Source organism: Pleurodeles waltl, chromosome 2_1, assembly GCF_031143425.1.
Source record: "Pleurodeles waltl isolate 20211129_DDA chromosome 2_1, aPleWal1.hap1.20221129, whole genome shotgun sequence".
Classification (NCBI taxonomy): Eukaryota; Metazoa; Chordata; class Amphibia; order Caudata; family Salamandridae; genus Pleurodeles; species Pleurodeles waltl.
In genome coordinates, this window is record NC_090438.1 from 17,870,297 (window position 1) to 17,895,091 (window position 24,795).

Here is a 24,795-nt window from a genome sequence, read left to right on the forward strand (position 1 = left end):
CCTCTACATACTCACACGAGCACCCCTTATGCATGCACACAACACCCTCCCACCCCCCACCCCTTACAGACGATCACCTTACCTTGTCCGGTTATCCTCTGGGGGGGATGGGATCCATGGGGGCTGCTCCGCCGCCAGCTCCCCGTCACCAGAACACCACCACACCGAATCCTGGGTTGGGATTCGGTGGGCGGTGTTCTGGTGACGGGCGGTGGAGGTGGAGCAGCCTCCACTTCCCCGCCGACCACCAGTATGGCTGCTGGCGGCTCTCCGTCCAAAAAAGGATGGAGGGCTGTCAGCAGTCATGATTCGCTGCGTGGAAAACCGCCTGCACTGGCGGTCTTCAGCACAGCGGTACCTCGGCGGTCTTGGAAAAAGACCGCCGAGGTTGAAATGAGGGCCATAGTGTTTTAAAAAATGTTGTTTTTTATTTATTGTTATCACTTTTCCACATAAACCATAATCAACAGCATCACAGTATTCACTTGAATTGTAGTCAAATGTTTGTTGCCAGATATAGCTTGAGTTATAGATCTTACATATAACATATTCATTTCCCTTGCCCATGGATTTACCCTCCACAATCACTATGGCCCTCATTACAACCCTGGCAGTGGGTGTTAAAGCGGCAGTAATACCGACAACAGGCCGGCGGTAATAAAAATTGAATCACTTTTACACTCTGACCACCACGCCTGTAGAAACAAACACCACAGCGGTAACCGCCAACAGAAAGGCGAAAGACAGTGTACCGGAACGGTGGAAACAGTATTTGGAACAGAAACCACTCACCTCTCGACACCCAACGAGGAACCAGGACGCCATGGAGCCCGAGTTACAGGTGCTACCAATGTTGGTTTACCTCCTCTTATACCAGGAGCAGCAAAGACGGCGGCGACGACCACAGTGAGTACTGCACCTAGTACACAGGGAGAGGGGGAGGAAAAAGAGAGTGACAGACACACTCAACACGCAACAACCCCACCCCCACCCTCACCCACAACACCATACACACAAACACATGCATCAACATTACATTTACACCCCGTAACCCCCTGGAAGAACGCAAGGACAAAAGGAAATGATTGTAATGAGTGTAATCATCTAAAATTCAGATATGGAAACAGGTCTGTAACAGATCAGTATATACAAATATGTACAGCAACTACACAAGTCCGGATAGTGTTCCATTCATTGTCCGTGGACCAGTGGTCCGAAAATGCATGGGCGAAGCCCACACATGATACCTGCCTCAAAACGGAGAGAACACTGCTGGGGAATCAGGTCGAAAAAAAACAGGCACCTCAGGGGGAAGGGGAGAGGGGGCACCTCAGCCAGATGATGGGATGACGCCACTACTCCTCGAGGGGACTCTATGCCCACTGATTGATCCTGGAGAGTGCAAAGCCACAGTCTTTCAAGTCTCTCAAGTGGGTGGTTTGCCCAGATTGGTCCTGGGGAGTGCAAAGCCACAGTCTCTTAAGTCTCTCAAGTGGGTGCACTGCCCACTGATTGGTCCTGGGGTGTGCAAAGCCACAGTCTCTCAAGTCTCTCAATTGGGTGGTTTGCCCACTGATTGGTCCTGGGGAGTGCAAAGCTACAGTCTCTCAAGTCGCTCAAGTGGGTGCACTTCCCACTGATTGGTCCTGGGGAGTGCAAAGCCACAGTCTCTCAAGTCTCTCAAGTGGGTGGTTTGCCCACTGATTGGTCCTGAGGAGTGCAAAGCTACAGTCTCTCAAGTCTCTCAAGTGGGTGCACTTCCCACTGATTGGTCCTGGAGAGTGCAAAGCCACAGTCTCTCAAGTCTCTCAAGTGGGTGGTTTGCCCACTGATTGGTACTGGGGAGTGTGCAAAGCCACAATCTCTCTAGTGGATGCTGTTCTGCACTGGTTCTGGAGGGGGCTTTGTGCCCAGAGTGCTTCATCCTGCCAAGGACTGGGGAAGTGGATGCTGTTCGCCACTGGGTCTGGAGGGGGCTTAGTTTCCAGAGTGCTTCTTCCTGCCAAGGACTGGGGTAGTGGATGCTGTTCTCCACTGGTTCTGGAGGGTGCTTAGTGCCCAGAGTGCTTCATCCTGCCAAGGACTGGGGTAGTGGATGCTTTTCTCCACTGGTTCTGGAGGGGGCTTAGTGCCCAGAGTGCTTCATCCTGCCAAGGAGTGGGGTAGTGGATGCTGTTCTCCACTGGTTCTGGAGGCGGCTTCGTGCCCAGAGTGCTTCACATGGTGTGTGGCCGTTCCCATTCCTGCACCTGGGTGTCAGAGCCACGAGATTTCCTGTGAACAGGTAGCATGATACTCCAAGGAGGCAGAGACACACTCCACCCTGCGGCGACTCAGCCTGCCAACTGCTAGTACTGCCAGTGCTGGTTGTGGTGCCTCATGTACGCTGTGCAGGATCCCGGACATCTCCTGCATCCTCGGACGACTGCCCACTGGGGATGATGTCCATGTCGGCTGTGGTGGCACAGTCTGAGTACGTCGCGGGGCAGGTGGCGGTGGTTGCGGCGGTGTCAGCGGCAGACATGCTGGCGATGGTGCATGTGTCAGCACCTGTGGAGGGAGACAGCAGGACGTCTCCTGCAGCCTCGGACAGCTGCCCATTGGGGATGATGCTGGGGACAGGAGCAGAGGCAGCAGACGTGCAGGTGGGCATGCAGGTGGCGATGGTTACGGCGGTGTCCACCGTAATACAGGTTGCTGTTCTGACCTGCAGAAGGGGTATCACCAGTCCCTCACCCTGAGGCTCCGTGCCCTAAGCTGACTTCCCTTTAGTCTTCTGTCGCTTCCCCACCTTGGAAGTCACTGCTGGGACCTTGGCACTGTCCTCTTTTGTCTTGAAGGAGGCCTTGCTGCTTGGTTGGTGTGGCTTGTCCTTACGGCATGTTGTCCTCTTCTTCACCTTGGCAGGTGGTGGAATAGGGTGAGCCTTGGCCTCATTAGTTGTCGCACTGGCAGCCCTGATGGGTGTGGCCTGCGATGTTACAGGACTTGCAGGGACCACACTGCTGGAGGATTCTGTGGCTGAGGTGCTGGGCTGGGATCTGGACATCCTAGCCCTAGGGGAAGGACGGGGGGAGGTTTAGGGAAGAGGTCAAAGTTAGCAAGGAAATGTTTTTTAGACACACTGGAACGTTCCAATGAGCTCCAATGGCCACTAATGGTATAGAGAGTAACGTACCACGAGATGAAAGGAGTATCCGAAGACCATGATAAGCCTTCAGCAAGCAACGGGAATGTTGACTGTCTGTTAACGGCGTCGCATATGATTGATATTGAAAAAGTCAATTCTGACTAAACACATGTCGGCTGTTGTTTTCCGAACATGAGAATTGTATTGGCCTTTCGGTACCGTGCCCACTGTGTCTTACTGGGCCAGGTGATATATTCTTGCTGATATACCATAGAAGAATAAATTGAAACTTCCACATATCTGCGATGTGCCGTGGTTTTCTTTCTTTCACATGTCACAGTGGTATGTATGATTGTTTTGTGACTATGGATGTGGTTGCAAAATCGCAGTTAGCACAAATTTCAAATTGGTGATAACCCATTCGCAAATGGTAAGGGGGGAACCCTTCCCTTTGTTATGGGGGCACAAACAATTTTTCAAAGCAGGCCTTTAAGGAAAATGGGTGCATTTAACAAAAAAACTGCTTTATTGAAAAAGCAGCCGCAGACATGGTGGTCTGCTGACCCCAACAGGCCACCATCCTTGTGAGTTCAGCCATTCCCAAATGGGTCGCAATTTGCAACCTGCTTCATGAATATTAATGAGGTAGGTCCTTTGCAATCCATTTGGGAATTGCTGTCTGAGACACTGTTGCACATCAGGTTTTTCCATTCTGAAATTGCAAGTTGCAATATGCAAGTCATGAAACCTGGCATTTGTATATGTGGCCCTAATGGCCATATTTACAAGGCACATGGCGCAGGGCAACGCAGCAAGTACCTTTCTGCGCCTCCCTGCGCCACTGGGAAAGGGCGGAAATATGCCATATCTTTAAGATTCAGCACATTTCTGTCCTCTCCCCCTGCGCTGATGCACAAAATGCTGACTTGTGCCAACACAGGCACTCTTGCACCATGATTCAAGGATGCCTGAGTTGGGGGGATGATTGATTTTTTGCAGGAAGGGACACCTTCCTTCACAAAAACAATCAATAGAGACAGTTTCCTCCTAATATGGGTGCTGGAGAATGTTATTTCTCCCCTTTGCACCACTCTTACGCCACTCCTGGGGAGGTGTAGGCTTTTACGAAACCTTGTAAATCTGGGAATGTGTCAAAATCCATGGGTGTTGTGTGGGAACAGCCATGCAGCACCCATAGAAATGCTTCCCTGGCACAAATTAAGGCATCGCATCGACTTGCGCTACATTGCCTTAGTCCATATCTACAAGGCTGTGTAAAACCACGCTTGTAAATATGGGCATAAAAGTCGCAATAATTATGAGATACCACTAGTAGTGGCAACAGCAAAGAGCAGCAGGGTAACCTCAGTATTAAAGTGAGCCCTCCAATGGTTTCTGCTTTATGGGCATCTACCCGGTAGTGTCTGTTTTATGATTAGCCCGAAGCCCCTGCTCTTTCCCCAAGAAGAGCAGCAGCTGTTGGGATATTGAAAGAGCCTTATTTAGAGTTTGGCGGACTGTTTACTTCATCACAACAATGATGGATATCCCCTTCTCTGAATCATATATCACATTATATTATATGGGATTTATATTTTGGCAGACAGGATCTCTGTCACTGTTGCGATTGAGTAACCCCTCTGCCAAACTCTAAATCAGGCCCTAAATGAGTGGGACGGGACCTAACAGCCCCAACACAACATCTTGCAATCAGCAACAGTGCTTAATTTGTAAAATAATAAGTGCCAGACCCAGGTTTTTGCTCAGGCGTCTGTAGCTTGTGCTATTGAATATTGGAAGTATTGAATACCAAGGCTATGGAGTCTTGATTCAACCTCATGCATCTTTCATCCATCACATGATACTCTCTGACCATTTGTCTTACTCTCGCACACTTTTTAAAATTTGAACCTGCTACTGAAGTAGGTGGGACCCTTTTTATGGTCTGATCTAAAAGTGATCAGTAGAGCCTTCTATTTGAATCTTTTGTTCACTTGGTAGCCAGTGAAGTTGATTCAAATAAGGAGAGAAGGACTGTCATCTGGGCAGATTAAAAAATCAATCATATCGAACAATATTGATGCCCTAGAACTCTACTTCCTTAGCTTGGGAGTCATGTATATAGTGAACAGAGTAGGACTAAGTCTCTCAACTCCTTATAGCTGGATGAGTAAGGATGGAGGTGTACAGCTGGCAATCTGTCAAACATAAAAAATGTAGCTATTGTCTTTCAAGGCTGCCCACCTTGACCTCCTCCACATACTCCAGCAAAAGTGGGTGAAACATGGTGTCAAAAGCCAGACAGGTCTAAAAGTATCACTACTGCCCTCAGCCCCTGGCCTCAATTACATTTTGTGAATTTGGAGACCTCCAGTTAGGCATTCTCAGTGCTAAAGCCCAGGCGTTATCCTGATTGGGGTGTGTGATGTAGCTGATTGGTCTTGATATACTTGGACAGCTCTATATTGACCAGCTTCTCAAGCATTTTCGAGAAGGCTGGTAGAACTGAAAATGGTTTAAAGTTGCTTGTATGAAAGGGGGTCAGCATTTGGCTTCCTTAGGATGAGTGTACCTGTGCTTTCTTCCAACTCAAAGTGACAGACCCTGTCTCAATGGATTGTTTAAAAAGAGGATTTAAAGTAGGGTTTAAGGCTGAAGATACCAATTTTAGGATCCAAGGAGGGCAGACATAAGCGGGAGAGCCCGATCCCCATTCAGGATGGCCTACCCATATTCCACGGAGGGAATACTTTCAAAAGCATTTTCCCTCGGGCCCCTGCTGCTGCTGATTTCCTATTGGTCACTGGCTAATTTGGAGGGAGTCAAAGTTGTCAAAGGTCAAGTAGATATTCTCTACCTTCCCAAAGAACGTTGCAGAACAGTCCTGCAAAAACTGCCAGGCCAGGTCCTCGCTGGACTCAAAACAAGCATCCTTGGATGGTTCATCACCCAGACTAGCTTGAATCCAGTGGCACAGTGAGCCCAGGACTCACTTCTGGGCATACCCGATGCACTTAGGGCAACAAATACAAAAACCTAACTTATGCATACGTATATGCACATGACGCTTAGTAACATTTAATTGGCAAGAGCAACCCCCTCTATATAAGTACACATATGTGCATAGAAGCAGGAATATGTGCACAGTCTACTGTGCACATTTATCCTGCTGTAAAATATGCACCTGTGGTACTGCACATGTGCCACATGGGTGCAGCCTCTAGTACTGTAGGCTAATGCCGTTCATTCATGGGACACCTAGTAACAGGGTGTAGTACTGTAAGCTTATGCTGCTCACACTTGGGACAAATAGTAACAGCCTGTGGTACTTCAGGTTTATGTTCTTCACACCTGGGACACATATTATTGAGCTGTGGTAGTGCAAGTTTGTTCTCATCACTCTTAGGACACCTAGTAACATCATGTGGTACTTCAGGGTTGTGCTCTTCACGCTTGTGACAGACAATAACCAACTGTGATAATGTAGGCTTGTGCTGTTCACACTTAGGTCTGTGGTACTGCAGGTGTGTACTAGTCATGCTTGAGACACCTAGTAACAGTCTGTAGTACTGCAAGTGAGTGTACTGGTCATACGTAGGCCACTTAGTAACAGCCTTTGGAACTGCAGGCATGGGCTGTTCAAACTAGCAGCGACTAATAATGACCTGTGATACTTTAAGCATGTGCTGTTCAGACTTGGGGTACCTTGTAATGGCATGTGGTACTGTAGGCTTGTGGTGCTCCTAGTAATAACCTTTGGAAATATAGGCCTTCATTATGAACATGGCGGTAAACACCGTCGGTCGCCGTGGCGACGTGAACAGAAGACCGCCATTGGCGGTGAACAGAAACCTGCCATATAAAGATGCAAAAATCAGATTCCGATAAAAAAAGTCCCAGCCACCAGTCACCGCCAGGACCTTGTCGGCGGAAATGCAGGACCTCTGACCCCCCCCACCGCCGAGCACACAAACTCCCCACCCTCCAAATAATGATGCACAAATCATTGCGGCGGTCAGGGGAAGCCGAACGACCATTGGTGGTACAGACCGCCACGGCCAGCAATGGGACGCAACAGTAAGAACTGCATACATTGGCAAGTCTGAAACCCACACACCTGACACACATCCACAACACTATAAAACACTCACAGACACCCCCCACAATCCTTTGTAATCATATTCGGACAACTGATACAGAGAACTCCAGAAGCAGACACTGAAGTCCACAATACAGGATACATACACCCAACCACACAATAGCACCCTCACCTACTGTAGATCCACACAACACACCACTCACAACACACACCATGGCACCCCCCAAACACCCATGCTTCACAGAAAGGGAGCTAAGGTTTATGGTGGATGAGATACTGAAGGTCGAGCCACAATTATTAGGGGCACAGGTCTAGAACACACCCATCGCCAGGAAGATGGAGCTATGGCAGACAATAGTGAACAAGGGCAATGCAGTGGGACACCATCCACGCACGAGGGACGACATCCGCAAGAGATGGAAGACCTGCACGGGAAGATGAGGTCCATGGCATCCCGGCACAACATTGCAGTCCAGAAGACTGGGGGAGGACCTCCACCAACACCACCGACTACACTGACTGAGAGGAAACGGTACTGGCCATCCTGCACCCTGAGTGCCTCACTGGACTCACTGCAGAAATTGATTCTGGTAAGTTTTCTACAATTACCCCATATCCATCACACCTATAATGCATGCACCACCCCACCCCTCCAACAGGCACCAGGACCACTACCCCACCCAGGCTACAATCACTACATCCAGTCACCCTGCATGCCCCTAGTCCACTAACAGGCCCACATCCGTCCCCCAGTGCACAGCCACCTACCCCTGCATGGAATCACAAAGGCACTACACCACCCACAATGCACCTCCACATCCTAAGCAAAATGCAATGCAAACCTCACAAAGGCACCCTGCATGGCCCCAAAGTGTAAAACCTGCACAAAACATCCCAGCCCTGTGCACCCCATCCAATCATGCAACTGTAACAGACATGTCCATTCCCCCCAACAGGCACCACCAGCCATGCCACCCTGACGGACAGGACAAGGAGTGGCAGTGCCCCACATGGAGACAGAGGCACCACCCAGGACACAGGAGAGGGAACCCTGGACAGTGACGAACACCCTGGCCCCTCATACAGTCCTGGACTGTCACCATCCAGCAGCCGCACCCAGGATATCACTGACACCCCTACCACCCAGCCATCAACATCAGCCCAGGGCAACCGTCCCTACACCTGTGTATCCAGGCCACAGAGTGGTGGAAAACATGGACAGAGGCCACAGTCACCCCCTACCAACAGGCAGGAAGACGATGGCCCCACTACAATTGGTACCACCAGACCTGTGCAGGAGACACAGGCACAGGGGCCTAGGCCCAGTAGGAGGGCATCACTGGCCCAGGAGGGAGGCCACAGGATGGATGCCGCAGCCCAGGACATGATATCTGACGTCCTAGGAGCATACAACCATACCCAGGACAGATTGGCCCAGATTGTTTCTAACCTAGAGCAGAGTCAAAGGATGCAGGTAACACACCACCAAGAGGCCATGGAGCAGTGGAAACTGCACAATGCCACCATGGCCACCATAGCAGGTGCGCTGCTTCACCTTGTCCCAACCCAGCCTGAGCACCCCCACAGATCAGAAAGCCCCTACTACAGGCCAAGATACAGACCGGCCAACAGCAGCAGCAACTGGACTTGTGCCACCATCTCAGGACACACAGGAAACCTGCATCTCAACCCATACAGGCCAACATTATGCACCCAAATGGTCCGTCGGGCCCAGGTATAGCACAGGAACACTTGCCAAGACCAAGGCCCCCTCAAAGAAGTGACTCTGGCAAGAACTGTCCTTCCAATGTGCCACTGAACCAATGTCCACACCGTGTGAAAACAACCCCAAAAGCTGTAAATTAGAGATGGACATACCACCACTGCCAACAAACGCTGCGGCCATGTAGCCATATTGGACATCTACCACTAGCCCACTCCCATCACTGTAAACTGCACAATGTCATCCCTGCACCAAATAAAACACCTGTTCACCAATGTCAATGTCCCATGTCATTATGTTGAAACAAATGCACCCCACGCATAACGTGGTTGTGCCAACAAAATTGTCAAACAATTTGTCCATGTTACATGTCCCATGCAAATCTGGTCACAGTGACAATGTCCATAGACCCAACACCCCCATCGAGGAGAAGGCACACTGACAGTATGTTGCACAGACACATAGTCCCACATAGTTACTGGAAGTAAAGTTGTATCAGTTGGTTCCTAGAATGTTCATCTTCCCCCTCCTCATCATCACCATCACTCTCATCCCCTCCCTGAGGAAGCTGGTCTAGATATACAGCACCCACCTCCTCCACGAGGGGGATAGATTTCCTCACAGCCACGTTGTGCATCATACAGCAGACCGCCACTATTCTACACACCTTTTCAGGCTCATAGGCCAGGGATCTGCCAGAGATAGGGAGGCAACTGAATCTAGCCTTCAGGATACCTATTGTGCGCTCTATCACCCTCCTGGTACATCCATGGGCCTCATTGTAATTCCTCTCTGCATCTGTCCTAGGATTCCTCACTGGTGTCAGGAGCCAACGCATGTTGGGGTAGTCAGAATCACCTAAAAAGGGGTGCAAAACAGGACTGTCACTGACAACCCTCAGTGGCAGACAGCCTGGCTGTCTGCTATGTGCCAAAAAGTGTCAGACACACTTACCTATGATCCATCCTCTGTCCCCTTGTAGTTGTTCCTTATTGTGTGGCACACGACTGTTCCTCAGCACAAAGGAACCATGGACAGATCCAGGGAACATGGCATTCACATGTGACATGTACTGGTCTGCAGTGCACACCAATTGAATGTTCAGAGTGAAAGTTCTTCCTGTTTCTGTACACCTGTTCACTGACTCTTGGGGGGATGAGAGCAATTTGGGTGCCATCAATGGCACCAATCACATGGGGAATGTTGGCACAGGCATAGAAGTCCGACTTGATGGCACGGAGGTCAGCACTTAGGGGAAACCTCACATAGGACTGCAGGTGGTGTACAAATGCATTCAGGAATCTGGACAGTATAATGCTAAACATGGGCTGTGAAAAACCTGCACCCATGCCCACTGTCACTTGAAATGAGCCCGTGGCCAGGAAATGGAGTGCAGAGAGCACCTGCACTTCAGTAGGGATAGCATGCTGATTCCATTAGCCGGTCTCAGTGCTGGATCTGTAATGCACAAAGTTCATGAGTAGTAGCACGGTTGAGTCTGTAATTGATAATGATGTGACGCCCAACATGGTCCTCAAATCAACTAGTGGTCTGTACACTGATGGGGCCCTCCCCCGCCACAAGGGTCTGTACCTAGTAGGAGTTGATAACACATGTGAGGAACACACATACATCTGCCCACAATGTTTCCTATTCAGCACAGCTGGCATACAAGCCGATGACACATATGCATAGTAGGTGTGAAACTGGAGAACATGTCCTCAATGATACATCATGACTGTTGTGGTGAGTAAATATATATTTGTTAATGGCTATGGGGGTTTGGGACAATAGGGCCTGCATGGGGCATATGAGGATTTAATAACTGCATAGTAAAAGCCAAAATGTCTGCCCCCTGGAATCCAGAAATGTTCTAGTGGAAGCATACCGCTAGCGGTTGACGTAATAGCGTAAGGCGGTGTTCACCTCCGTGCGACCATTCATTGGTTAACATGGTTGTCAATGGGGATTCTAAGCGTATCATAATCACCACCGGCGGTGACGGTGCACACCGCCGCGTTGCGTACGCTAACTCGTCACCCAACTTCACTTGACTCCCAGATCTCATGCATGCAGGCACTCTACTGAGTGTGCTGCTGTGTCCTGTCTCTGGTCATGGAAATGGCATGTGTGGCAGGGGAAAGGGCCCCGGCCTTCACCAGCGAGGAATTGGAGAAGCTCATGGACAGGGTCCTGCTCCTGTACGCCAAGCTCTACTGTGTCCTGTCTCTGGTCATGGGATTGGCATGTGTGGCAGGGGAAAGGGCCCCGGCCTTCACCAGAGAGGAATTGGAGAAGCTCGTGGACGGGGTCCTGCCCCTGTACGCCAAGCTCTACAGTCGGCCAGAGGTACAGGTGAGTAGGTGGATTGGGGGGCATGGATGTGTGTAATGGTGGTAGATGGCCGTAAACATGTGTGCACGTTTGACACTGTACAGTCATGGGTTCCTGACACGCTACGTCTGTGTGTGCTGTTATGCTGTTGTAAATGTAAGTCCCAAAGTGGACGTATAGCCAGCTGTATGTAATGGCCATTGTCTGACCTCTGCCATTGTCTGACCTCTGTGTTCCTTTTTGTGTGTGTCCCATATAGGTCAGCGCCCATCAAAAGAGGGGACTGTGGCAGGCCATCACCAGGGAGGTGAGGACCCTGGGGGTCTACAACCGGCGGAACACCCATTGCAGGAAGTGGTGGAAGGACCTGCGGCGCTGGGCGAGGAAGATCTGCGAGGCCCAGCTGGGGAAGGTAGCCTCTTTCTAGCCTGGTTACCCCCACTTTTGGCCTATTTGTGAGTATATGTCAGGGTGTTTTTACTGTCTCACTGGGATCCTGCTAGCCAGGGCCCAGTGCTCATAGTGAAGACCCTATGATGTCAGTGTGTTTGATATGTGTCACTGGGATCCTGCTAGCCAGGACCCCAGTGCTCATAAGTTTGTGGCCTATATGTGTTCCCTGTGTGGTGCCTAACTCTATCACTGAGGCTCTGCTAACCAGAACCTCAGTGTTTATGCTCTCTCTGCTTTTAAAATTGGCACTGCAGGCTAGTGACTGTAGGAGGCTGGACTGGCTTGTAGTGAGTACCAAGGGGTACTTACACCTTGCACCAGGCCCAGGTATCCCTTATTAGTGTAGAGGGGTGTCTAGCAGCTTAGGCTGATAGAAAAGGTAGCTTAGCAGAGCAGCTTAGGCTGAATTAGGAGACGAGTGAAGCTCCTACAGTACCATTAGTGTCATATGCACAATATCATAAGAAAACACAATACACAGGTATACTAAAAATAAAGGTACTTTATTTTTATGACAATATGCCAAAAGTATCTCAGTGAGTACCGTCAGTATGAGGATAGCAAATATACACAAGATATATGTACACAATACCAAAATATGCAGTAATAGCAATAGAAAACAGTGCAAACAATGTATAGTCACCATAGAATGCAATGGGGGCACATAGGGATAGGGCCAACACAAACCATATACTCTAGAAGTGGAATGCGAACCACGAATGGACCCCAAACCTATGTGACCTTGTAGAGGGTTGCTGGGACTGGAAGAAAACAGTGAGGGTTAGAAAAATAGCCCACCCCAAGACCCTGAAAAGTGGGTGCAAAGTGCACCTAAGTTCCCCAAAGAGCACAGAAGTCGTGATAGGGGAATTCTGCCAGAAACAACAACACCAGCAATGCAACAATGATGGATTTCCTGACGAGAGTACCTGTGGAACAAGGGGACCAAGTCCAAGAGTCACGATCAAGTCGGGAGTGGGCAGATGCCCAGGAAATGCCAGCTGTGGGTGCAAAGAAGCTGCCACCGGATGGAAGAAGCTGTGGATTCTGCAAGAACGACAAGGGCTAGAAACTTCCCCTTTGGAGGATGGATGTCCCACGTCGTGAAGAGTCGTGCAGAAGTGTTTTCGTGCAGAAAGACCGCCAACAAGCCTTGCTAGCTGCAAAGGTCGCGGTTAGGGTTTTTGGATGCTGCTGTGGCCCAGGAGGGACCAGGATGTCACCAATTACGTGAGGAGACAGAGGGGGAGTCCAGCAAGACAAAGAGCCCACTCAGAAGCAAGCAGCACCCGCAGAAGTGCTGGAACAGGCACAATGAAGTGGAGTGAACCAGAGCTCACCCGAAGTTGCACAAGAGGGTCCCACGAAGCCGGAGGACAACTCAGGAGGTCGTGCAATGCAGGTTAGAGTGCTGGGGACCCAGGCTTGGCTGTGCACAAAGGAAATCCTTGAAGAGTGCACAGGAGCCGGAGTAGCTGCAAAACACGTGGTTCCCAGCAATGCAGTCTAGCGTGGGGAGGCAAGGACTTACCTCCACCAAACTTGGACTGAAGAGTCACTGGACTGTGGGAGTCACTTGGACAGAGTTGCTGAGTTCAAGGGACCTCGCTCGTCATGCTGAGAGGAGACCCAGAGGACCGGTGATGCAGTTCTTTGGTGCCTGCGGTTGCAGGGGGAAGATTCCATCGACCCACGGGAGATTTCTTCGAAGCTTCTAGTGCAGAGAGGAGGCAGATGACCCCCAGAGTATGCACCACCAGGAAACAGTCGAGAAAGCCGGCAGGATGAGGCGCTACAAGGTTGCAGTAGTCGTCTTTGCTACTTTGTTTCGGTTTTGCAGGCTTCCAGCGCGGTCAGCAGTCGGTTCCTTGGTAGAAGTTGAAGAAGGAAGTGCAGAGGAACTCTGGTGAGCTCTTGCATTCGTTATCTGAAGAATTCCCCAAAGCAGAGACCCTAAATAGCCAGAAAAGGAGGTTTGGCTACCAAGAAAGGAGGATAGGCTACCAAGAAAGGTAAGAGCCTATCAGAGGGGGTCTCTGACGTCACCTACTGGCACTGGCCACTCAGAGCAGTCCAGTGTGCTTCCAACACCTCTGTTTCCAAGATGGCAGAGGTCTGGGACACACAGGAGGAGCTCTGGGCACCTCCCCTGGGAGGTACTGGTCAGGGGAGTGGTCACTCCCCTTTCCTTTGTCCAGTTTCGCGCCAGAGCAGGGCTAAGGGATCCCTGAACCGGTGCAGACTGGCTTATGCAGAGATGGGCACCATCTGTGCCCATCAAAGCATTTCCAGTGGCTGGGGGAGGCTACTCCTCCCCAGCCCTTCACACCTATTTCCAAAGGGAGAGGGTGTAACACCCTCTTTCAGAGGAAATCCTTTGTTCTGCCTTCCTGGTCCAGGGCTGCCTGGACCCCAGGAGGGCAGAATCCTGTCTGAGGGGTTGGCAGCAGCTGCAGTGGAAACCTCGGGAAAGGCAGTTTGGCAGTACCCGGGTTCTGTGCTAGAGACCCGGGGGATCATGGAATTGTCCCCCCAATGCCAGAATGGTATTGGGGTGACAATTCCATGATCTTAGACATGTTACATGGCCATGTTCGGAGTTACCATTGTGACGCTATGCACAGGTAGTGACCTATGTATAGTGCACGTGTGTAATGGTGTCCCCGCACTCACAAAGTCTGGGGAATTTACCCTGAACGATGTGGGGGCACCTTGGCTAGTGCCAGGGTACCCGCACACTAATTAACTTGGCACCCAACCTTCACCAGGTGAAGGTTAGACATATAGGTGACTTATAAGTTACTTATGTGCAGTGAAAAATGGCTGTGAAATGACGTGGACGTTATTTCGCTCAGGCTGCAGTGGCAGGGCTGTGTAAGAATTGTCTGAGCTCCCTATGGGTGGCCAAAGTAATGCTGCAGCCCACAGGGATCTCCTGGAACCCCAATACCCTGGGTACCTCAGTACCATATACTAGGGAATTATATGGGTGTACCAGTGTGTCAATGAGAATTGGAAAATGTAGTCACTAGCTGCAGTGACACATTTAGAAATTAGAGAGAGCATAAACACTGAGGTTCTGGTTAGCAGAGCCTCAGTGATACAGTTAGGCACCACACAGGGAACACACACAGGGCACATACTATGAGCACTAGAGTCCTGCCTGGCAGGATCCCAGTGACACAAGGGCTAAAACAACATACATACAGTGAAATATGGGGTAACATGCCAGGCAAGATGGTACAAGCGGTCCAGCGAGGGGTCGGTCTAGGCGCACAGCGAGCGCCTCCTTTGATGTAAGTGTGACTATAAGGGGACACTCCCCCTCCTGGAGTCTGAGGCCAGTTGCCTTAGATATTAGGGCCTCTGCGAGGTAGTCCCTTGCCAAGGTAGGCCCATTAAATAAATGTTTCCCCCCTTTATGAGGGGAGGCTTATCTATCTGCACCTTGCATGATGGTTAGGGATCCTAGGCTCTGAAGAATGCCCCCAGGCCTTCCATGGCTCATAGTAGAGGGCAGAAACATGTCGGCCAATTCTTTGAGAGGCAACCCAGTGAGTCCTCATTCTCACCGAGGTGTCCCGCTCTTGTTTTTAGTTACACCAGCAGATACCACTATTAAAAGTGTAGACCACATACAGGTAGCTGCCTAGGTGTTTTTATATTCCCTTGGTTTAGCTGGATCTCATTATCTCCAGATAAAATATATTTATGTACTCCCTCCTGTTCTTTTAACGGTGAGGTTGAGTCCGCCCTGGTGGTACTATCCTACCTGGATGGGGCTAGGTGGTCAAATGATGCAGCATGACACTATATAGTGTGTAAGACCACCTAGTCCGTAAAAGGAAATCCCCCCTTCCCTCACTCACCCTACACAGCTCCCACACTGCGCATTTTGTACACCCAGCGAAGTCTAGGAGCCCACGGATTATCTCTCGTGAACATAGCTCCACATCATTGGTGAACCCCATACCTTTTTGTGGTAACAAGATGGTACTTTCCTACAGTATCTCACCAGATAACTAATCAAGAGCTCACCAGAGTTCCTCTGCACTTCCCTCTCTGACTTCTGCCAAGGATGGACCGCTGACTGCTCCAGGACGCCTGCAAAACCGCAACAAAGTAGCAAGAAGACTATCAGCAACATTGTAGCGCCTCATCCTGCCGGCTTTCTCGACTGGTTCCTGGTGGTGCATGCTCTGAGGGCTGTCTGCCTTCATCCTGCACTGGAAGCCAAGAAGAAATCTCCTGTGGGTCGACGGAATCTTCCCCCTGCCAACGCAGGCACCAAACTTCTGCATCACCTGTCCTCTGGGTCCCCTCTCATCTTGATGAGCGTGGTCCCTGGAACACAGGAGCTGGATCCAAGTGTCCCCGACAGTCCAGTGGCCCTTCTTTGGTAGAGGTAAGTCCTTGCCTCCCCACGCCAGACAGTAATCCTGTGTACTGCGTGACCTGCAGCTGCTCGGGCTTCTGTGCACTTTTGCAAGACTTCCTTTGTGCACAGCCTAGCCCAGGTCCCCAGCACTCCGTCCTGCATTGCCCAACTCACTGAGTTGGACTCCGACTTCGTGGGACCCTCTTTTGTTGTGCTGAGTCGACCGTCGTGCTCAGATCTTCTGAATGCCTGTTCAGGTGCTTCTGCAGGTGCTGCCTACTTCTGCGTGGGCTCTCTGTGTTGCTGAGTGCCCCCTCTGTCTTCTCCTCCAAGAGGCGACCTCCTGGTCCTTCCTGGGCCCTGGCAGCACCCAAAATCCTCAACCGCGACTCTTTCAGCTAGCAAGGCTTGTTTGCGGTCTTTCTGCGTGGAAACAACTCTACATCCTCCAGCATGCCGTGGGACATCTTCTGACCAAAGGAGAAGTTCCTGGCATCTTCCATTGTTGCAGAATCTTTGGCTTCTTCCACCCGGAGGCAGTCCTTTTGCACCTTCATCCGGGGTTTAGTGGGCTCCTGCCCCTCTGGACACTTGCGTGACTCCTGGACTTAGTTCCCTTCCTTTACAGGTCCTCTGGTCCAGGAATCTGTCTTCAGTGCTTTGCAGTCAGTTGTTGTCCTTGCAGAATCCCCTATCTCGACTTTACTGTCTTTCTGGGGTAGTAGGGTAACTTTACTCCTACTTTTCAGGGTCTTGGGGTGGGATATCTTGGACACCCTTAGTGTTTTCTTACACTCCCAGCAACCCTCTACACACTACACTAGGCCTGGGGTCCATTCATGGTTTGCATTCCACTTTTGGAGTATATGGTTTGTGTGTCCCCTAGGCCTATTTTATCCTATTGCATTCTATTGTGTTCTACAGTGTTTGCACTACTTTTCTAACTGTTTACTTACCTGATTTTGGTTTGTGTGTATATTTTGTGTATATTACTTACCTCCTATAGGAGTATATCCTCTGAGATAGTTTTGGCACTAAAATAAAGTACCTTTATATATAGTAACTCTGAGTATTGTGTTTTCTTGTGATTTAGTGCTAAGTGATATAAGTGGTATAGTAGGACCTTTGCATGTCTCCTAGTTCAGCCTAAGCTGCTCTGATATAGCTACCTCTATCAGCCTAAACTGCTAGAACACCTCTAATCTACTAATAAGGGATAACTGGACCTGGCACAAGGTGTAAGTACCACTAGGTACCCACTAGAAGCCAGGCCAGCCTCCTACAGGTACTTGGTGGCTGGTGGCAGATAATAAATTACACTGTTATCTATGTTATTAATTCTATCTTTCCGTCCATTTCAGCATGAAGGCTTACATATAGACATACTGCAATGTTCAAATCAACTCACACGGTGGGAGCCATGTTTTTGCTACCTTCCCCATCCGTCTGTTGGTGGAACAGTTTATGCTGTGGGTCTGTTGATGGAGCAGTTATCCCACACATCTGTTAATGGTACAGTATATCCTGTCTGCCTGTTGGTGGCAGAGTATATCCTAGGCACCTAGTGGTGGCACAGTATGTCCTTTGCACCTGGTGTTTGCACACTATGGGCCATATGTACGAATACATTTTCCCATAGACGTAGAATGGGTAAAATCCTTTGCTACATCTGGCCCCATGTCCTGTACACCTATTAGTAGCGCAGTATACCCAGGGCACTCTTAGAGTCCCAATATATCCTGTGTTCCTGTTGGTGGCACAGTACATCTTGTACACTGTTGGTGGCAAAGTAAATACTACATCCTGTTTGCTTGGTGGTGGCACAGTGTATCACGTGAGCCTACTGGTAGTGTAGTATGATCCAGTGCATGTCTTGGGGCTGCAGTAAGCCCTGTGCACCTGTTGGTGGCACAGTATATCCTGTGTGCTTTTTGGTGGTGATGTATATCCTATCTACGTGTTGGAGGTACTATATGTTCTGTGCATCTGTTGGTTGTACAGTATAATCTAGGCTCCTGTTGGTGGCACAGTATACTCTGTATGCCTATTGGTGCAGTATAGACTGTATGCCTATTTGTGGCACAGTATATCCTGTGTGCCTGTTGGTGGCACAATATATCCTGTATTCCTATTGTCAGTATAGTATATCCTGTGCACAGGTGGTTGGCAGAATATCTTGTGAACCTGTCTGTGGCACAGTATGCCCCGTGTGCCTCTTGGTAGTGCAGGATTTCCTGTTGGTGGCCTGGCATATACTGTGTGCTTGTTGATGGCACACTAAACCTTATAGGAGTATTTGTGGTAGCAGTATATCCTATGCATCTGGGGCAGATAAGGTACCTCCTGTGTGCCTTTTGGTGGTGCAGAATACCTCATGCTCCTGTTAGTGGTGCACTATATACAGTGGACCTCTTAGTGGCACAGTATATCCTGTTAGTCTCTTTGCAGTACAGAGTGTGCGCCTGTTGGTGGCACAGTATGTCCTGTTGAAGGTGCATTATATCCTGTTGGTGGTGAACTACATCTTGTTGGTGATCCAGTATATCCTTTTGGTGATCCAGAATATATCCTGTTGGTGGTACAGTACATCATGTTAAAGTTACAGCATATACTGTTGGTGGCACAGCACATTCTATTGGAGAGGCAGTTTATCCTGTTGGTGGTGCAGTACATCCTGTTGAATAGTATCCTGTTGGAGGTGCAGTATATCCTGCATGCCTCTTGGTGGCTCCATATATCCTGTGTGCATCTTGCTGTCACAGTGTGCCTCTTGAGCCTGTTGGAAGCACAGTATATCCTGTTGTAGGCACAGTATATCCTGTATGCCTCTTGGTGGCTCCATACATCCGGTATGTCTCTCGGCATCACAGTGTGCCCTTGAGCCTGTGGGTGGTGTAGTAGATCCTGTTGGTTGTGCAGTATATCCTGTTAGAGGTGCATTATATCCTGTTGGAAGTGCAGTATATCCTGTTGGAGGCACAGTATATCCTATAGTGGCACAGTATATCCTATTGATGATGCAATCTATACTGTTGGTGGTGCAGTATATTCTGTGCTCCTCTTTGAGGTGCAGTTTATTCTGTTGGTGACATAATATATCCTGTGTTTTTTGGTGGCAGAGTGTATCCTGTGTGCCTGTTGGCGGTGCTAAATGTCCTGTGCATCTGTTTGTGACCCAGTATATCCTATGCACCTGTTTGTGATGAAGTATCCTGCGCGCCTGTTGGTGGCACAGTATATTCTGTATGTCTATTGGGAGCACAGTATATCCTGTGTGCCTGGTGGTGGCATAGTTTATTCTGTCTGTCTCTTGGTGGTGCACTAAATTCTATGTGTATCTTGGTAGTGCAGTATATCCTGTTGGTGGCACCATATATAGTGTGTGCTAGTTGGTGGTGCACTATGCCCTATGCGAGTGTTGGTGATAGCAGTACACCATGTGCATCTGTGGGTAACACAGCATGTTATGTGCACCTTTTGGTGGTGTTTTATACCTTGGTTGCCTGTTGGTGGCACAGTATATCCTGTGTCCTTGTTGGCCGTGCAGTGTATCCTGTATGCCTGTGAGTTGTGCAATATATCCCGTGCTCCTCTTGGTTGGACAGTACATGCTGTTAGCCTTTTGGTGTTACAACATAGCCTGTGCATCTGTTGGTGGCACAGTGTATCCTGTTGGTGGTGCAGAATATCCTGTTGGAGGTGCAGTATATTCTTTTGTTGGTGCAGTATATCCTGTTGGTTATGTAGTATATCCTGTTGAGAACGCATTATATCTTGTTGGTGGAACAGCATATCGTGTTGGAGCAGCAGTATATGCTCTTATGGCACAGTATATCCTGTTGGTGGTGCGGTATATCCTGTGTACCTGTTGGTAACACAGTATATCCGGTTGGTAGTGCAGTATATCCTGTTGATGGCACAGTATATTATGTTGGTGATGCAGAATATCCTGTTGGTGGTACAGTATAACCTGTAGGTGGCACAGTATATAATATTGGTGGTGCAGTATAGCCTGTTGGAGGCACAGTTTATCCTGTTGGTCGTGCAGCAGGGTGCAGCTGTCTTTCTGGATCAGTATGTGGTGAGTCCAAGAGCAGGACTGAAGTTGTGATCCCTCTCGGCGTTCAATCCCCTCTTCGCTTTTGGAATCCGGCTGTCACCACACTCGCCACTGCATTGTTGTAAAATAAAGTAATGTAAGGTGAATTTGTAGAGCACTGCTTATCACCCCTGGGGGTATCCAGGTGCTTTGAAAGTATCATTGCTCCCAACTGAAGCCAGTCTCAGCCAGTACTGGTACGAGCCCTGGTCTGTCTAAAGGGAAGTCAAGGTAATAGTGTGCAGATGTAACCACAGTGCATGAAATAATTATGTTTCAAATGTGGTGCAGTTGCATCTTACATTTTTGTCATCAATTCTTTCACTTGAAACACATATGACAAAGCTTCAAGTCTGCATTTATTAAAATTTTCAATTAAAACTTTGCATTCAACCCGAGTCCTCTGATTGAAGATTAAACATTAAAGATTCAGAAGGCTTAGAATTTCTTGTGGACATAAATGCTACTATTTACTCCTTAGATGGTGAATGCCCATAGTGTGGCTTTGATTGTGTTATGCCTGTGTTGCTTTGGCCTGAGAACCACCAACCTTTACTTTGAAAAAGCAGCTTCCACAAAAAATATCCACATCTAGCTGCACATCTCTTTGGCCAATTGACTAACCCCTGCTTGGTGCTCCAAACTTTCCGGGCTACGGCACATTTTTACAGAACATCTCCCTTCACAAACCAAAGCTTAACATAAATTAACATGAAGACAAATTAAGCCAACAGAAAGCAAGTAAAAACACTAAAACATGTATCAGAACACACCAACTATTTTCTTTTTTTTAACCGGTTTATTTATGCAGCCATAATTTAAAGTCCTTTTTGTCATTTAATAAGTCATGCAAAGCCAATTTGTGTGGCTTTGTGTGGTTTAGAAAACACTAACTAACGCAGTGAATGTTCCTGCCTTGCCTTACTTTGCTTCAGATAAGCAATACATCGTTGGAGCATGGGCATTTCCATACATCCACCCATGTAATTTCACACAAACCCAGATTTACAAAGACTTGTAAGCATGGGATTGTTCCAAAATGATGTGCCTATCTTTGCCTGTGCCCGCGTCCTGTAGTGGCTTATACAGCATTTCTCTTCATTTTGAGGCCAGCAAATCAGAGTGCGAACTCCCACAGGAGCGAGATGGCCGATGGGGGAAAAAGCCCCCTTGGCCAATCAGATTTATTTATTCTTTCTTTATAAAACAAACTTAAATAATGCAAACATAAGATTTTTAAAGTTATAGTTATAACTCAAATTTCTAATTTATGCACCACATTTAAATTACAATAACTGTATTTCTGAGTTCTACACAAACCAGACTTAAAGTACACAAAAATAAAACATTTAAAAGTTACTGTTATACATTAAATTAATCATTTGTGCACCACCTTCACGTTATTATAACTAGTGCTCCTGCATGCACACTCATTTCAGTTTACTAACCACACAACAATAACTATAAGTCAGCATTCTGCAATGCACTGTGTTCTTAGAAATGATGGAATTCGAGATGTCATAAGTGTTATTATAATTGCTATGTGATAGGGTATCAGCAGTACGTGCACTCTACCAGCAGTTCATGTTAAAGTGACAAGTTATAGGTATTGTTGTGAGGTTAGCACATTGAATTTCTGTTATAGTTATTGTTGTGAGGTTAGCGCATTGAATTTCTCCAATTGTAGGTAATTTTTAAGGCTGAATAAGTTAGTGATACCTGTACATGCGGCAGTACTGCGGTACATAGTGATGAGAAAGCATAATGTAATTGGATAATTCAAACCATTCCAAAATGAACAGGCAGCCATTTTGATTACAGTACACTTTGAATGTGTTCTGTAAAACATATGAAATCGTTCACATTACTTATGGTGCTGAGTTCAGGAACAAGTGAGGCACTGTAATGTACTGTGAAGTGAGACACTGATTCATTTTAAGGTTTATACTGTTAAAACATTTTATGGAGTACCACGGTGTGTAGCACATACTGCAGTACCAGTAAAGTTACAAATTATATTATACATATAATAGGGTGGCTCTTACAAGAGCCTTGGGTTGTTTGGAAAAGAAAATAAATGTAGATATGTTGGATAAGGCAACATTTTGGGTTTGAAAGTAATATATGGTGTACATAGGTGGTAAAGTGGACACCATCTATGCAACTCTACTCTATGCTACTTCACTGTACGCCATTCCAATATACGCTAGTCCTCTTTACACTACTCTACACCACTCCACTGTATGCCACTCCACTCTAAACCACTATACCCCACCTTAAACCACTCTACAGTGTGCAACTCTACTCTATGCCACTCCACTTTGCGCTATTCCAGTGTACACTAGTGTGGTTTATGGTACTGTACAACACTGTACTTCACTGTACGATATTCTTCGCAACACCCTCTATAACATTCTACCCCCACTTTACTCTACTCCGTGACTACTTCACAATATTACACTACTCGACTGTACAAATCTCCACTCTACGCTACTCTATGACACTTAACTCTACTCCAATCTATGCCGCTCAACTCTACCGCACTGTAATGCACTTTACTCTCTCCACTCTTTAAACTGTAATCCACTCATGGTACTCCACTGTACTCCACTCTTTGACACTTTCCAAGACTGTACGACACACCAGACCACTCCACTGTATGATACACTGCGCCACTTGATGACACTTTCCCTTACTATGCCAAACCACTACTCTATCCTATGCAACTCAACTCAACTTAATTCTATTCGACTATACAATCCATTACTCAACTCTACGCCACTGTTCAACACTCTAATCTATGCAGCTCCATTCTACAGCATCTCCTCCATTCTCTGCAACTCCACTCAACAAAACAGTACTGCACTCAATGCCTCTCTACGAGACTCTACTCCACTTCATCCCTGTACACCCCACTGTACTACACTGTATGCTGGGACACTCCACTGTACAACAATCTACTCCACTCTACCTTACTTTTTCAAAACATATTGACAAAGCACTCCACTGTACACTACAAGACCCCCACTCCAACTTGTGACACTTCACTTGACTCAACTTTATGCCACTCCACTTTTCTGCACTCCACTCTGCTCCACTCCACTCCATTACATTCTACTCCAATTCTTTAACACTGTCCTCCACTGTCCTCCACTGTACTGTATGATACTCCATATAACAGCACTCCAATCAACGACACTGGACTGGAGTTTTGGAGCTCATTTTTATTAAAAGTAACAAAAACCCATTAAGGTTCAATGAAAAAACCAGGGGTTACACATTTTTATAGTTAGGAACGCTTTATGTATTCTTTCTATACAAACCAAACTTAAACAACACAAATATTAGGTATTCTAAAGTTATAGAATTTCTAATGAATGCACCCCATGTAAATTACTATCAATGTATTTCTTCTCTCTATACAGAGCAAACTTGAAGTACAAAAAAACTTAAATGCTACAGTTATTCATTAAATGTATAATTTATTCACCACCTTCACGTTATTATATCTAACCCTCCTCCATGCACACTGTTTTCAGCTCGCTAACCAAACAAAAATAACCGTAAGTCACCACTCTACCATGCACTGCTCATACCCTTTCATATTATATCTTGTATACCATCTAAAATCATAGCATTCATAACAACACTTATGATATCCCAAATCACATAATTTCTGAGAACAGAGTCCATGGTAGTGTGGCAAGTTATAGTTATCGCTGCATGATTAGCAAGCTAAAACAGTGTGCATGCAGGAGAGGTAGTAGACTGTCACAATAGCTGTGAGCCATATACGAGCCTTCTGAAGGGCACACAGAGAACAGATAAGTAAAATACGTACAGATCATATATAGCCTGTCTAGAGGCTTGGCACATCTATTGAAAACACTGAGAAACAGGGTGAAAGGGAGGAAGTGCAGATATTCTCCCAGAGGACCAAGTCTCAGACCCTACCAATGCCCCATGGATCCTGAAAGGCTTCAATATCTACCCCAAACCACCTCACTCATGCTGCAGATTAATTTAGACTAACAGGACAACATTAGCTGCCCCTTAGAAGACACAACACAAATATATGAAACAGGGACACTTTCCACAACAATAGAATGTTCTTTTCACACATAACATATTGTGAGACACAGTTACCTTCCATTGTCCCTAGAACTCAACATTAGTGAACCTTACATTATGTGACAAAAGTTAGATAACATACCTGATGACAAGATTTTGAGCAAAGGAGGAAATAGTTGAAAAATTGCATCAGTGAGAAAGGCGGATTTTTGACACAAGTATGTGTCCTTCAACTTTCTTGGATCAAAGCACTTTTCATAGTGCTCCATCAGATTAATATTCAATGCCATTTTCTCCAGTGTGCTGTACCCTTTGCTTTGAATCTTTGTTACCTGAGCTCATGCTATATATAAAAAAATCTAAATTGTAAATGATCCTCAAACAAAGAGCTCTTTGCTTACATTCCCATGCAGATTTATGTGAAATCTAAATATATTTTAACATTCAGAACCCAGATCACTAAGTTGAATATACATGTGCACTACAAGCACTTTGATAAACATCCCTG

The 24,795-nt window shown here is 47.5% G+C and overlaps 1 protein-coding gene across 1 annotated transcript in view; it reads right to left on the minus strand.

Moving 5' to 3' along the window:
- Positions 1-24,583, minus strand: part of LOC138258028 (nicotinamide N-methyltransferase-like) — a 149,730-nt gene extending 125,147 nt beyond the window's left edge. The window contains exon 1 of the mRNA XM_069205912.1: positions 24,430-24,583. Coding sequence (XP_069062013.1) covers positions 24,430-24,577 — 148 coding nt within the window. The 5' untranslated portion in view covers positions 24,578-24,583. The remainder of the gene's footprint in view (positions 1-24,429) is intronic.
- Positions 24,584-24,795: the final 212 nt, after the last annotated feature.